Source organism: Electrophorus electricus, chromosome 17 (assembly GCF_013358815.1).
Source record: "Electrophorus electricus isolate fEleEle1 chromosome 17, fEleEle1.pri, whole genome shotgun sequence".
Taxonomy (NCBI): domain Eukaryota; kingdom Metazoa; phylum Chordata; class Actinopteri; order Gymnotiformes; family Gymnotidae; genus Electrophorus; species Electrophorus electricus.
This window is the reverse complement of record NC_049551.1, coordinates 4,736,713-4,753,243: the sequence shown is the minus strand read 5'-3', so window position 1 is coordinate 4,753,243 and position 16,531 is coordinate 4,736,713. Positions and strand designations below refer to the sequence as shown.

At 43.8% G+C, this 16,531-nt stretch overlaps 1 protein-coding gene across 6 annotated transcripts in view; it reads right to left on the bottom strand.

The window, feature by feature from the left end:
* grik1a (glutamate receptor, ionotropic, kainate 1a) overlaps nt 1–16,531 on the bottom strand; it is a 49,548-nt gene that overhangs the window by 15,891 nt on the left and 17,126 nt on the right. For 5 of the 6 annotated variants that reach the window (XM_035535447.1, XM_035535445.1, XM_035535446.1 and 2 more), the window contains exons 2-8: nt 16,344–16,511; nt 15,504–15,761; nt 9,787–9,968; nt 9,437–9,490; nt 8,845–9,018; nt 7,819–7,962; nt 4,391–4,498 (exon numbers count right to left, since the gene is read on the bottom strand). In XM_035535447.1, coding sequence (XP_035391340.1) covers nt 4,391–4,498; nt 7,819–7,962; nt 8,845–9,018; nt 9,437–9,490; nt 9,787–9,968; nt 15,504–15,761; nt 16,344–16,511 — 1,088 coding nt within the window. The remainder of the gene's footprint in view (nt 1–4,390; nt 4,499–7,818; nt 7,963–8,844; nt 9,019–9,436; nt 9,491–9,786; nt 9,969–15,503; nt 15,762–16,343; nt 16,512–16,531) is intronic. The other variant, XM_035535450.1, reaches the window with a different exon arrangement.

Sequence of the window (16,531 nt, the reverse complement as noted above, 5' to 3'; positions counted from 1 at the left end):
ACATGCTCAGAATTAAAAATAGCATTCATATATTGAACGTCCTGTTTCTGAAGGCTTAGGAAAGTGAGTGGTGGGATTCTCAGCACAATGGGAAGGTAATGTTATGCCCAGTTAGAAATGATGGGCAGCATTTATTTTAATCAGGTAAGAGGTGGAAAAGAGCGAATGCGTTTTATGGTTTCATCTAAGGGACTATAAATGAACAAATGTATTCCACTAACGCAAACTGCAAAGTTGAACAGAACCACGTCACTGCTGTACCAACCAGCAAAAAAAACAAAAACAAAACAAAACTGAGGAACAACGCAGATCGTTCTCCGAGACCCTCTCTCGTGGTTTAACAAGCACCGTCAGCGGAAAGAGAATAAGAAGCATCGTTGCCTGAAGACTGCACGCCTGCCTGTGATAATGCTTTCATTAACAGCGCTATAACCCACACGCTCTTTCTGCGCGGTGCCTGGCACACAGCATGCTACCTTCCAGAAGCTTCTGAAAGCAGCGGCATGCTTAAATGAATTAACTCCAGAAAATAAATTAGTGTCGCTCCCCGAACATGTGCAGCTGGATTAACGTGTTTGTGTAAGAAAGCACTCGATGAGACACTTTCAGATATGTTCCTGATTCAGAAGTCAAAGAAACTACAGGGGAACATGAAAGCTTTTCCCTGTGTTTAATATTAAGTGCAGTACACTAAATTTAACCAGTGCTATTATTCTTAATATATGCATGGCAAGAATTGAGGGCTGGTCAGGGGAAGGGAACTATAAAGGACGTGTTGTATACGGAGGTGACCTAAAAGGAGGACGTGTTGGCTGAGCACAAGTCCACAAGGTAGTAACTACACGCTTTTCAAAATAATTTAGAGTGGAATAGTTAGTCATTTCCTTTTTGTATTCAGTTAATTTCAGATTATTTAATCAAGTAGAATATATCATATACAAAAATATCACAATATATAAGTTACAACAGCTGACTTGTCACAACATGTTAGCACAACATTTAAAAACAAATAGCATTGTTGTTTCATCATTTAAAAAGCAAGAAAATAATTGGTGGATTTAACAAGTGGTCTTAAAGCACATAGGCAAGCTCTTCTGCCAGCAGCACCTTCATGAGACCTACTTAGGCTACATTGCCTTTATGAGCCCTACTTAGGCTACAATGCCTTCATGAGCCCTACTTAGGCTGCCTTGCCTTCATGAGCCCTACTTAGGCTACACTGCCTTCATGAGCCCTACTTAGGCTGCCTTGCTTTCATGATCCCCTACTTAGGCTGCCTTGCCTTCATGAGCCCTACTTAGGCTGCCTTGCCTTCATGAGCCCTACTTAGGCTACAATGCCTTCATGAGCCCTACTTAGGCTACAATGCCTTCATGAGCCCTACTTAGGCTGCCTTGCCTTCATGAGCCCTACTTAGGCTACACTGCCTTAATGAGCCCTACTTAGGCTACACTGCCTTCATGAGCCCTACTTAGGCTGCCTTGCCTTCATGAGCCCTACTTAGGCTGCCTTGCCTTCATGAGCCCTACTTAGGCTACACTGCCTTCATGAGCCCTACTTAGGCTACACTGCCTTCATGAGCCCTACTTAGGCTACATTGCCTTCATGATCCCTACTTAGGCTACATTGCCTTCATGATCCCTACTTAGGCTACATTGCCTTCATGATCCCTACTTAGGCTACATTGCCTTCATGAGCCCTACTTAGGCTACACTGCCTTCATGAGCCCTACTTAGGCTACATTGCCTTCATGATCCCTACTTAGGCTACAATGCCTTCATGAGCCCTACTTAGGCTACAATGCCTTCATGAGCCCTACTTAGGCTACATTGCCTTCATGATCCCTACTTAGGCTGCCTTGCCTTCATGATCCCTACTTAGGCTGCCTTGCCTTCATGAGCCCTACTTAGGCTACACTGCCTTAATGAGCCCTACTTTGGCTGCCTTGCCTTCATGAGCCCTACTTAGGCTGCCTTGCCTTCATGAGCCCTACTTAGGCTGCCTTGCCTTCATGAGCCCTACTTAGGCTACACTGCCTTCATGAGCCCTACTTAGGCTACACTGCCTTAATGAGCCCTACTTTGGCTACACTGCCTTAATGAGCCCTACTTTGGCTGCCTTGCCTTCATGAGCCCTACTTAGGCTGCCTTGCCTTCATGAGCCCTACTTAGGCTACACTGCCTTCATGAGCCCTACTTAGGCTGCCTTGCCTTCATGAGCCCTACTTAGGCTACAATGCCTTCATGAGCCCTACTTAGGCTACAATGCCTTCATGAGCCCTACTTAGGCTGCCTTGCCTTCATGAGCCCTACTTAGGCTACACTGCCTTAATGAGCCCTACTTAGGCTACACTGCCTTCAAGAGCCCTACTTAGGCTACACTGCCTTCATGAGCCCTACTTAGGCTACACTGCCTTCATGAGCCCTACTTAGGCTACATTGCCTTCATGATCCCTACTTAGGCTACATTGCCTTCATGATCCCTACTTAGGCTACATTGCCTTCATGAGCCCTACTTAGGCTACACTGCCTTCATGAGCCCTACTTAGGCTACATTGCCTTCATGATCCCTACTTAGGCTACAATGCCTTCATGAGCCCTACTTAGGCTACAATGCCTTCATGAGCCCTACTTAGGCTACATTGCCTTCATGAGCCCTACTTAGGCTGCCTTGCCTTCATGATCCCTACTTTGGCTGCCTTGCCTTCATGAGCCCTACTTAGGCTGCCTTGCCTTCATGAGCCCTACTTAGGCTGCCTTGCCTTCATGAGCCCTACTTAGGCTACACTGCCTTCATGAGCCCTACTTAGGCTACACTGCCTTAATGAGCCCTACTTTGGCTACACTGCCTTAATGAGCCCTACTTTGGCTGCCTTGCCTTCATGAGCCCTACTTAGGCTGCCTTGCCTTCATGAGCCCTACTTAGGCTGCCTTGCCTTCATGATCCCTACTTAGGCTACATTGCCTTCATGAGCCCTACTTAGGCTACACTGCCTTCATGAGCCCTACTTAGGCTACATTGCCTTCATGATCCCTACTTAGGCTACAATGCCTTCATGAGCCCTACTTAGGCTACAATGCCTTCATGAGCCCTACTTAGGCTACATTGCCTTCATGAGCCCTACTTAGGCTGCCTTGCCTTCATGAGCCCTACTTAGGCTGCCTTGCCTTCATGAGCCCTACTTAGGCTACACTGCCTTCATGAGCCCTACTTAGGCTACACTGCCTTAATGAGCCCTACTTTGGCTACACTGCCTTAATGAGCCTACTTTGGCTGCCTTGCCTTCATGAGCCCTACTTAGGCTGCCTTGCCTTCATGAGCCCTACTTAGGCTACACTGCCTTCATGAGCCCTACTTAGGCTGCCTTGCCTTCATGAGCCCTACTTAGGCTACAATGCCTTCATGAGCCCTACTTAGGCTACAATGCCTTCATGAGCCCTACTTAGGCTGCCTTGCCTTCATGAGCCCTACTTAGGCTGCCTTGCCTTCATGAGCCCTACTTAGGCTGCCTTGCCTTCATGAGCCCTACTTAGGCTACACTGCCTTCATGAGCCCTACTTAGGCTACACTGCCTTCATGAGCCCTACTTAGGCTACACTGCCTTCATGAGCCCTACTTAGGCTACATTGCCTTCATGATCCCTACTTAGGCTACATTGCCTTCATGATCCCTACTTAGGCTACATTGCCTTCATGAGCCCTACTTAGGCTACATTGCCTTCATGAGCCCTACTTAGGCTACACTGCCTTCATGAGCCCTACTTAGGCTACACTGCCTTCATGAGCCCTACTTAGGCTACATTGCCTTCATGAGCCCTTACTTACGGCTACAATGCCTTCATGAGCCCTACTTAGGCTACAATGCCTTCATGAGCCCTACTTAGGCTACAATGCCTTCATGAGCCCTACTTAGGCTACATTGCCTTCATGAGCCCTACTTAGGCTGCCTTGCCTTCATGATCCCTACTTAGGCTGCCTTGCCTTCATGAGCCCTACTTAGGCTACACTGCCTTAATGAGCCCTACTTAGGCTACACTGCCTTAATGAGCCCTACTTTGGCTGCCTTGCCTTCATGAGCCCTACTTAGGCTGCCTTGCCTTCATGAGCCCTACTTAGGCTACACTGCCTTCATGAAGCCCTACTTAGGCTACACTGCCTTAATGAGCCCTACTTTGGCTACACTGCCTTAATGAGCCCTACTTTGGCTACACTGCCTTAATGAGCCCTACTTTGGCTGCCTTGCCTTCATGAGCCCTACTTAGGCTGCCTTGCCTTCATGAGCCCTACTTAGGCTACACTGCCTTCAATGAGCCCTACTTAGGCTACACTGCCTTCATGAGCCCTACTTAGGCTAGCCCTTGCCTTCATGAGCCTACTTAGGGCTGCCTCACCTTTGCTGTCCCATCCTCTTTCAGGCTGATGAGGTCTAAGTCAAAGTCCTTCCTTAGTCGTCTGTCCTTGTTAAGAACGATGCGTCCTGTCAGGCCATCCCACTGGGCCTAGAGTATCGGGTGTGGAGAGGAGGACACAGACACAGGAGAGAAACCCAGCTAGTCATTAGGCCACATTCCAGGTAGCTCTGTAGGGTAACAGGAAGAGGCAGGATTTCTTAGCAGGATCAAAAGAAAACCACTTCCCTCTCTGTAGTTGGTAACTGACCAGGTCATTCAACTTTTCAGGTGAAAAAAAAAACCCAGGTTTTTGAAACAACATAAGGACTCCCCATTGGCAAAGCCAATGTAAGAGACTTCCATGAATAATTCAATATTATTCAAAAACTTAATCTTTCTTTTAGTGCTCTCTGAAAACGGACCATTTTAGTCAATTTAGAATATTCACCTGTCCCCCATGGCAAGAGCAACAAGTTAAAGTGAGGTCATTTCCTCGATTATATTTCTCCATTCACTTTGTTAATTTTCATTCACTTGATTCAGCTCATTAATTTTGACAAAGGAAGACCGCTCGCACAGATATAGTCACTGTAAGCCTCTCTCCACATGGTGAAGGCAGGGTCGTTGCAAAGCTCCCTCACATGTCATAGGTAAAGAGAGGTGCACACCGACATGGCTATGGGGAGACCACAGAGCAGAAACCTGGGGCTGGCCTTCACGGGAGCAGGGTCCACAGCTGTCCAACCACTCGGGCTTGTGTTCCAACACCACTACTCCACCACCACTACTCCAGCACTACTCCCCATCCCACAATCCCACAATCATTCAGAGCCATGGCCAAATAGGGGGCCTAAATTCTTTCCTGAAGGGCCCAAAGACTCAGATTGAGTCCCCTCTGCTTGTGCTTAGAGACCTCAGATTTAGTTTATGAAGGGTTTGGTAATTAGCTGTAGAGTCACTTGGGTTAAAAATGCTAAAACAATCAACTGGGAAGTGCTCTGGACATCCAGGGTGGGACTCAAGCACCCCCACTCGGGACAGTAATGAGGCAAGCAATGATGCTGTGATCCAGCCACGGATGATTGGACAAAATGTGTCACAGCTCGGTAGTGTAACAGAAAGTGATCGAGAGGGCCAGGATGCATCTGGCAAACACTTGACAGCTACTGTTGACATGTGGTCGAGAATCGCAATTACACAGGGTAGTGAATCACAGTATCTTTGGCAACTCATGTGCAAGACTGCCTGGCATAATATAGAAACTCCAAATGACCTGTGAAATGAATTTCTTCAGAAACGCATTGCTGGTATATTTGCAGTAGACATATGGAGGGTGCTGAGTGATGCCGAGTGCAATTCATGCCTTTACTCTTTGCAGGATATTTTCCATGAGAAATAGACGCCCTGGCAGAAGCAGGTACATTCAGTATCTCCTGACCTGGAACCAAGCTGATGTAAGCTCCACTTCAGTGGAATATAGCAGCGTTCCAAGGCAAAGTGGACGCCCTTCATCTGCACGTCATCTGCACAGTGGTGGGCGCACTCTGCAGTCCTCAGTGCCAGAAGTCCAGTACAGTACATCAATCAGTATTAGAACTTAGCGGGAGGGTCCCATCAGAGCTCATGACCTTTCAATGTCCTTAATGGTGCCGTAATTGAGCCTTCATGGGCCATTTATATGCGCCACCTGGAGTCAGTCGAGTCTCAGCTGAGCTGAAGCTGTCTCTCACTCTGTGCCTATCTCCCGTTCTTATTCCGTATGTTACTGCCCAGAGCGCTGTTGCAATCTGCCTGTCAGCACTCTGCTCCTCCTGTTCTAACAACCTCCACTGAAGTGGAGTGATAAGACCAATTAGGCTCTAATTCTCCTCTACTGTTGTCTCCAATTCATTTTTAATTGCGTTTAAGATCGGTACATAGTTTTGGCAGCCTGGGGTCCCAGAGAGAGGCACGATCAGCACCATTAAGTTCAATTAATAAAGTGAAGTGCCCTCTGCACTCCCAGAGCTGTGCCTCTCCCGTTCTGATGTGCCATATTACTGCTTCTACACACACTGTGTCGCATGGACAAAACGTATTGGCATTATACTGCTCCATGTTGTAATTGTAGCTACATTAAAAACACACGAGTGAAAACACACCGATGAGGAAAAAGGATAAAGACCTGCTGGCATTATTTAAAGCAATCATTTGTTAAATCACAGGAAATGCAACCCCCCCCCCCCAAAAAAAAAGAAAAACAGGGGGACCTAAGGAAGATGGTCACAGCACACACTCAAACACAATAAACAATGGGATTCAACACAGAGCACAAACACATGCTGTGGTCTGTGCGGTGTCCGCGCTGCGAAGGCCTGTATTGAAGTGACAGTTAAACGCTGACCCAGTACCGACCAGGCCAGGGCCTAAAGCATGCAGTCCATAAGCCGGCGGTTGTGTTGCACTCCTGCACGAGCCACAGATGTGGGCCTCAGCAGCAGCACTGATACGGACCCGGGAAGGAGTTCACGCCAGTGCACAATGAACAGTCTAAGCCTGAAATGCCCCGAAGAGCCACTCTGTCTGGAGGGTGCCAGGGCCCGATGCAAAAGAAAAGCCAGCTTTGAGTCGTTGTTCATGTGACGAATTCCCTGAACGGAGAGAAAGCAGACGGGGCTCAAACGAACACAAGGACAGTGAGTTTTGCTGCTCCTGCTGCAGTCTGGAGACTCCCAAGCACATGGGGCTTATAAAGATGAAACCACATGTGTATCAAGGCTCATTTCCTGCTCAATACACTCCTTAAATATAGCCCTGGCCTTATAAATATTTACCTGTAGCAGCTTCCTCGCAAAGGAAATAACACAACGTATAATTTATCACATGAACAAGGTTAGTGACAAAAAGTACTACTGACAAGATATGAAAAGTGATATAATGGAACTAAAATGCAACTCTTTGTGGAAATATGATAATATTTTATCATTTGAAGTCTCTACATTTCACTTGCTAAGCAGAATGAGGAATAAACATGACAGGCTAAATTTATACCATCCATTTAATGAAAGGAAGTCAAAGTATTGTCAAACCTTGAAAGAGGAGTGTTTATTTGGACCTAGTGACATGATGTGAACTGTTGCCTTTTGATTCATTACAAACAGTGCCAGGGAGAAGGAGAGCATGTGTGTGTGCATATGTGTGTGTGTGTGTGTGTGTGTGTGTGTGTGTGCGCGTGTATGTGAAACATGACCTTGCCACATCAAAGACCACCTTTTACAGTTTTTTTGCCTTTTTTCCTTTATTAATTTACTCTATTAAGAGATTACAATTTATTAAAGTTTATTTGAAATAGTAGTTAACTGTGTGCACATGTGTGTTTGATAATGTTGAGCTAGTGTGCGTGTGTGTGTGTGTGCGTGCGTGTGTGTGTGTGTGTGTGGCCAGCTCACCTCTTTGAACAGGTTCATGAATCGGTGTCCGTACCTCCACGGCTTGTGGCGATGGCACTGCAGAGAGCTCACCGTCATCTGGCTGGCCCGCTGGGACGCCAAGGCGACCAGAAACACAGCGTCGTACATAAGAGCGGCAGCCGTCTGCAGAGAGCGGAAAGGAATGTGCATCCAAATTAGATACAGGGCTTCAAAAATTACACATCTACCATAAATGTCCTCACAACACCTCAGTATCTCAGCAATCCAATGATATGGTCCTCCTCGTTGCAGTAGGTAGGAGTTTTGAAGTCTTTAAGTTTAATGTGTAAGCACTCCATTTTTGCAGCCTATTACAGGGATTGGATTGGGAAGCGCAATATCCACAGGGCCTTTGGGCTTGGCAAAAAAAGCGCAATGTGACTTAATCCTACAGACTCATTTAAAATTTGAGGAAAAGAGCCCAAGGGAAGGGCTGAGGGTATGGGTTTGGATTGACCAAAATGGAACCATGGATCAAGCCAATATTTCTTTGATATTTGGGATGGACTTTGGATTTGGCTGTGTGGTTTTTTGATGATGATTTACAATTTGGGCAACAATGGATTCCAATTTGACCAAGGTTGATGGGTTTTTAATATACTGCATGTAAATCTATTGACAGGAGTTCGATTCATTTATAAATCAAGCACTCAAATAACTGGAATGCAATTCAGAATCCTTACAGAGATTTAATCCAATTTAAAATTCAAACATCTGTGATATTTCTGAGCTTTTTGTATGTGCATATCAACATGTGTTATCTAAACAATGTCCCTTGAAAACCCAATTAGCCATATGACATCCTGCCTATCGTACACCATTCATCTTTCTCAAATTAAAATTTTATTCTCATCTTTGACCTTGGAACGATTAAAATGAATGATTAAACATCACTGCCCGCGAGGACTGAAAGAAATAAATTCTAAACGAAACAATGAACTGCTACATCCCTAACACTTTAATGACCTAATAAATGACTGACAGGGTTAATGAACCAATCCTTACTGTCATAATGCCGCTCATCATGCCGCTCTCAAATCTGGGCGGGGCTAGCTGCCGATCGGCGGTCCATTTCTGGGTGACAGACACCACGTAGGGGTTGTCCAAGTTCAGCAGACGGAAGGCAGTCATGTTCACGCCGCTGTAACGGTACGGCTCCAGATCCAGGGCGAAGAGATCCTGAAAGGTGAGGAAGGGCTCCAGTTAAGGCAACTAAGGCTTCCTCTAAAAACAGGCGCTATTGATCTGGTCATCTCAAAAGTGTCATCAAAATATAGGACATAAAGCCTTGAAGAACAAATGCCGAGCCTACAGAGCACAAAAAAGTCAAATACAGAGTATAACGAAAGGCAGAAACACAAAACAGAAAATATAATAAAAATACATTTTATATATATATATCTCATTTAAAGCACCATGATGGTACAGCTTAACAGAGTAGTTCTGTAGTGGAAAAGAGAAACCAAAATGAAACCAAAATTATATTCATCTGTAGTTCATCTATATTCATCTGCAGTTATTGATTTTCTATCCCTATCTATGTAACACCATCATGGAAAACATATACCATATCAGCATGGAGGTTTTGGGGACTCACCAAGGTAGTGAAGAAGAAATGGTAATACTCAGTCATCATCCCCACTGACATCAGCTATAAAAAACCATTTAAACACTATACATCAGAACATTATAGAGACAGCTACATTTTTAACAGTGACTTTTAAGCACCAGTCACTCACCACTCCATCGTGATGCATCACACTATAGCTACTATCCCTAGTGAGCAATAGTCAATCTTGAACTTTTATTGCACTTTAAAAAGAACTAAGCTCGAGAGGATAGAGATAGACAGACTTAACTTCTGATGCTGCAGGAGGTCATATGCCTTTACCCAGGTGTCAGAGTTCAAAGTTCAAGAGTGAGAGTGACTTTGTGGGCACCTGGCACCTGTTTGAGCAGCTCGGAGGCTGTGCGGTGGCAGCAGTCGAAGATGGCGTAGAACTCTTGCTCCCTCTTCATCTCCTTGAGCAGCGGGCGGGCGTCGCCGGAGCCTGGAGGCAGCTGGCGGATCCGCACCTTCATGCCACTCCTGGACGGGGCTTTGATCAGCTCCTGCATACGCATCAGGCCTGCGAAGGGGCAAACGGAAAAGGAGCCGCACACCGTCGGGGAGGAAACAAATCCATTACTGGCTGGAGAGTTTTGATTTCCCCTGTGTAAGCATGGTGCCAGCTAGTGCCATCAGAACTGAGAACCTAATCTTTATCTGCTCTGTCAACGAGTCCCAATCAATACCCCCCCCCCCCCCACACACACACCTCCTGCTGCAAACCACACACTTTAATCAAAGAACAAGGGCACCTCACTTTCCAAAGCCAAAACATGGGTGGGTTGGAAAACTTGTAGGCTAAAATCATATCTGAAGAGCAGTCTATGGAAGCAATCCAATCAAACAGCTGCAAGAAACAGAAGAGTCTATACACTTAAAGGGAACAGGTGACGTGGGCAGAGAATGAGAAAATATCGGCCGCTCAGCTGGCACTTTGGTCGTGCTGTGCAGCAGTCTGGCAGTACATTTAAAGTCTCTGCCGGACACAGTGAAGCATGGCAGAACACAGCATCATTAGGGAAGGAATATCACCTACACACTCCACTAGAACTCTGTCTCTGTTCATCTCTCCTGCTAATGAACCTCACTGCCACGTCCAGACAGATAGGAGCTTGCTCACGGGGGGGGCCTCCCTTAATGTCTGGACATTTGAAGAGAGATGTCCTCTACATCAGTGCATGCTCCTCTTGCAGGGCCGGGTGTTAGAACAAGCTTAGTGAATAGTTCAGACGTTTTGTGCGAAATAACAGAAATGCATGAAACTGGACACATGAAAAGTACATGGGGGTCTGGTAGCTGGGTTACTTCCTCAAACCCATATGGTTAAATGCCCATGTTAAATCAAGCACAAAATGCTCAAAAAAATTATTTATAATAATTATCTAGGCTGCTTGGCTGGTCATTGGAATAATGAAATGTGACTCTTTCTAAGCAAGCAGCGTGATCTGAAAATCATAGATCAAAGCAGTTTTCCCCATACTGGGGGTTCACATTCCCCATAAGGGGTTATTCAATTGAATTAAACAACAATAACAAAAAAATGGTATATTTAAAAAAACATTCCAAATGTAACCAAACTGTGACCATGTATATAAATAAAAGATATAATCAGGTGAATTAAATCATGGTTGGATGTAAATGTATGAAAAAGCCTAATGAACCTGTGTATAAAATCCCTGTAAAAAAAACTCGGTAAAATATTTCAAATGAACTTATGCTGTCAGTATAAAGAAAATCTCCAGATGAGAGGCATCCAAGCACAAGTCAAGAATATCTTTTTTGTATATTAGATCTGAATCACAGAGAGGCCAATGCAGGAGATCTGTGCTCATCCTACTGCTCAGTTACGATTACGCTAAGTGCTCTGGTGAAGCGGAACATGATTGGAAAGCTGACAAAACATTCAATCAAGGATCCCGTTTCAAACCCATCCTAGAAGAAGGTCCCCGTTTAACGGGGACAGAAGGACAAATACCGCTGTGTCCACTGCAAAGCCTGAGCCTTGAGAGTATGCCGATGTTAGCCACCACGCATGTATGAGAGTGGTTTTCAATACATAAAAACAGATCTTAATATGAAAGTTAGGAGTATGTCCAAAAATGCATCCCAGGATTAATGACTTCTACAATACTCAGCATGCCCAGCTGTCTAAGTGTACCTTCGTACCTTAAATGCTTGTTATAAGTTGTTAAAGAGCTGCTAAATGTGAGGTCTGAAGAGCATAAGTGGAACTGCATGAAGGTTAATAATTCAATAATTGTAATGAAGGCACAACAGGAAGATGCAATAACAGAGTCGAAAACAATCCAGGTCCAAGACCAGAAACAGCAGACGAAAACGGACAGCGAGCGAGACAAAGAGCAAAAGCGAGGTCAAGAATAAAGGTCCAAACCACAACAATCACGTAAGCACGACAAAACGGCTTAGAAAAACTATGCAGGATGCTGAGCAAGGTAGGTTTAAATATACAAAATATTAATGGTAACTGGATACAGGTGACACTAATAGGCCGAAGATAGGGAAAGAACTGGGGGATTATGGGGAATGTAGTCATCATGGGGAAAACTGGAAGCCATAGACGTGATGCTAAACAATATAATACATCTAATAATGCAAGTTACAGTTCAAGGAAAATAGCAATGTTAAAGTTTCACCAAAATAAAAGGAACATGCTAAAATTTTGTGGTTTCTATTATATTTATCAAAAGGTTCTATCTAATATTGCTTACAATCTTTGCCCAGGCCAAACTGATGAGTAAGGAAAGAGGGGAAAAACACACACAGAAAACCTTTGGGCACACACTGCAAAATTTGAGCATCTGCTTTCCTAATGATTCTGTAATAACACTGGTTCCAAATCTCCAGCGAGGAATCAGACACACTAATCATTTCAAAGCTGGTCAATTTTATTATATGACATTTCTAATTATGGAAATTCCATTTGTTTGAGAGCCAATCCACAAAAAAAAAAAATCCTTAAAAAAACAAACAAACAAAAAAAAACAATTATTTGACTGCAAAACAATATCATTTTAATACCAAGTAGGACATTACTTTGACTATATGCAAAAAATAATAGTGAGACAGATGGAAATGCTGAAAAGAGCGACATTTATTAAGGGCAAACCCATAATCTGAGTCGTTAAGGTAGTCCAGGGTCAGGGACTCGATATGCACAGATCCGGAATATATAACAGACAGAAAGCAATACACGAAACGCGAAGGAGTAAACACACTGAAACACATCTGAGAACAGTACAAGCACAATACAACGAACACGACAGAGACTTGAAAAATCTGAATGTGACCAAAACCAGCCACCACAAAGCATGTCTAAATGCATGGGTTGACGAGCGGATCACAAGAAACCGCACAAGCTAACAAGTGGCGGAGAAAACGAAACTAGGGTATGGAACCGAGACAAAAGGCACGAGACAGGTAACCAAGGAGACTGAGACGCTAGGGAGGGTCCAACTGTGACACAGTTTATGTAAAAAGAAAACAAAAATGAACGTAACAATACATGCCAAGACTCATTTTAGAAATACCTAGCCTGCACGTACAGATGCCCTGTATCTACGACTACCCTGCATGAACACCTGACCTGTAGTATGTACACAAGCCCTGTATGTACACGTATGATTTTTGTACACCTACTATTTATTTGCCTACCTTTACCTAGCCTTGTGTACACCTACCCTACACGTACGCCTACCCATTACATACGCCTGCCCTGTACATACACCCTGTGATAAAAACAGGGCTCGGGCGATCTGTATCTTTTGGCTGGCCGACAGCTCTTAACCCACCAGTGATATATGATGCATGTAAAAACACCAGCAAGGCTGCCGTGCCGAATAAACTCATACCAGCTCAGCAACCTCTGCAATGCCACCCTCCTATGGCTGTGTTAGAAATGATGCCTGGTCAGCAGGGCTCCTGTGGTCAGAAACTGACCAGTGATGAACTGGGCAAAGGACAGCCAACACATAGTGCATGCCAAGAAGTGGGCTACAGTCTGGAATTGTAAGCTTATAAATATAAAAGACCTGTGGAGAGGTCACAGAGTGTAAATGCAAGTTGTTTATAATAACGATGCTGGAGAGTACATGTGGGTATACTCATTAATTTGTTATGTGCATTTATTTATTACATATTTATCTACTGCAGCATTAGCAGGATAATACAAACCGCCACCTTTAAATCAAAATAGTGCAATCCAAAAGTCAATATCACAAATCTAAAATTCAAATGTCCAGGTGACAATATGTAACATTATATTGCCCAGGCCTAAGTCCCCATAACCTTTAAAAAGAATGGAGGCAAGAACCGTAATAATAGTCAGAGCACTCGCGGGTGTGGCATTTGTTGTGTCTGGCAACCCGTTCGGCAGGGATTATGGGATGGGGGTGCTTCATGATCAGCTATGCAGGAAAAAATTGCTTGTGCCCCCAGATAGATAAGACGGTCCATATTCAGCCCTTACTCAGCAGAGACAGAGAGAGTGGCTGCATGGTATTTCAGGCACAAGCATGAACAATCACATATCATGGGGTCCAAAAGAGAGAAGCTCACTAGATGCAATAGGACATTTTGCTTCATCACACAGTAAATCTGCATAAACTTTTAGCAATCTGCCTCATTAAGTATGTTTGCTGTTATCAATAAGTCGCTTTGGAGCAATTATTGAGTGCTCGGTGAAAACCGTGCAGGTACATTTACACATACAGAACATATCTACCTCAGAAAAAAAAATAAAATAAAATAAAAAATAAAATAATTATATATATATATATATATATATATATATATATATATATATATATATATATATATTTATATATGATAAATATATATTGATCTCCACATATATAAATAAAAATTTAAACAAACATAAAACTATAATTGATGATTGCAGCGCACAACTAATTAAGTGGCAAGAAAAGGTTTGGCAGACCCTCGGCCTGTAGACTGAGAGCTTAATTTGAAATCCACCTTTGCTCTACGTGTAGGGGAACGCTTTTACAGGTTTAATAGTGCAGCAGATCTAGTTGATATAATCACTTGGAGACTGAGGTGCTACTCTATAAAGGACAAATTTTAAAGTTACGATTCATACCAAAAGCCATGCCACCTCATCTGTTATATAATATTTATTGAAGAAAAACAGCGAATGTATCATAATACCTTTTACCGGTTTGCCTTGTGGGTATGAATTTCAAACTACCATATCTTAAATTACCTGACAGAAAACGTCCTCTGCGCCAGTAAGTAATAGGCTTGAGCTGCACCAGTAGAACATAAAACCCATCCATGTGTGGACAGCCTGCAGAGGATAGAAAATATGCTCCCTTCTCCTAACCAAGCCCATAGAAAGCTCCGACAGCTCTGAGAATGCTCAGGCAGCAGGACACACATCTTCCATTTTGTCCATTTCAGGTAAGACCTAATTGCAAAATACGCCTATTCTGCTCACACATCCACCCAAACCCCCACACACACCCACACACACTCAAACACCCACATATTGTATTGGAGAACTCAGGCATAAAAACAAGCCATAAGATAAATATCTTTGCATTAAAGTCATTAAAATCCTTGCAAGTAACTACTTTTTTAACGTTTAATTTAACCTTTTCATCTCATGCTCATAAGCACATTATGGAACACAACTTTAATATACTTTAGCCAAACTAATGGGTAAGTAATAGCCTTGTGAAAAGCACTTACTATAAATTAAGGAGTCAACTTCATCAATAAATGTGGTCCTAGAGTGCTTGCCAAAGCTCAGTGTTGTGTGGTTCTCCCTGCTTAACTGCAGGAAACAGCCAAATACAGAGTGTTCAGAAGCACCCAGTGAGGGGAAGGATGTCTGGACCAGCTCTTTGGACACACAGGGTGTATCTCTGCAGGCTTAATAAGCACTGAACTGCACAATGAAGTGCTTGGCAGTTTCCATTCTACCTACGTCTGTGTTGCAGTTCTGTGCTACTAATACTAAACCTACTAATACTAAAGTTATGGTCACATTCTCCAAGGTGTGTTCAGTCCTCACCTATACTGTCCTCATAGACAATGGTGACAGACTCCCACTTGTAGTAGGTGACGACATCGAGAATAGCTCTGCTGATGGAGGTATGCTCTGGGTACAGGTTGATGAAGAAAGTGTCCTTGTTGTCTGCAGAGGGATGCTTCCAGCGGGTCTGGATGTGCGGGACCTCCAGGGCGTTACAGATGGACTGTACCGCGCTGACTGAAGAGCTGTACGCTGGGCCGAAAACCGCAGCCACGCCCAGGGCTAACTGGTCACACACTTAGGAGGGAGAAACAAAGGGAGAACTGATATAGGGAGTCATAACGAGAAGAGGAGGTGCAGGAATAAAGTCATAGAAGAGGACAGAAGAAATGTGAAGAAAACCGAGAGTAAAGAATAATGAAAAAAGAGGAAAAGAGAAGAAAGACTAGAAAGACAAATGAAACAGATAACTGAATTGGTACCATTTACATTATAACACTGTTACGGTGTAATCGTACCACTAATTACAGCGCAATTCTGAGTAAGAACATGTAATAACTATTAACACTCAGTGCATACACATGCTCACTGAGTCACTCAGTGAGTACAGAGCAAATACAGAGCAAATATGTACTGTTATGTAGAAAATACATTGGTAGTGTTTTACACAGTAATTAATGGTATAGTTACACTAACTATACACTGAATGGTGCCATTATACGTTACAGTATGAATTCTTTGTTACACATATTACACTGTAACTAGTGGTACAGTTACACTGTAGCATTTGGTGTTGTAAGTAAAGTGTTACCTGCACATTATATTGTGTCTGACACTACACACAAAAGGGCCATAAAAAAATCTCATCTGAAATCCAACCTCTTCGGGAAGCTTCAAAACTGTCAAAAAGGTTCACTCTCTGGATGTCGTAGGTCAGTGTAGCGTTTGGCATCAGTGTTCTGTTCCTGTTGATGCTGGTGACAGCAAACTTGAAGGCTAACTCGTCCACGCTAACCGGTTCATTCTCTCGAGTCTCAAAAATGCCTCCTGCAAATGGAGGCAGAAGA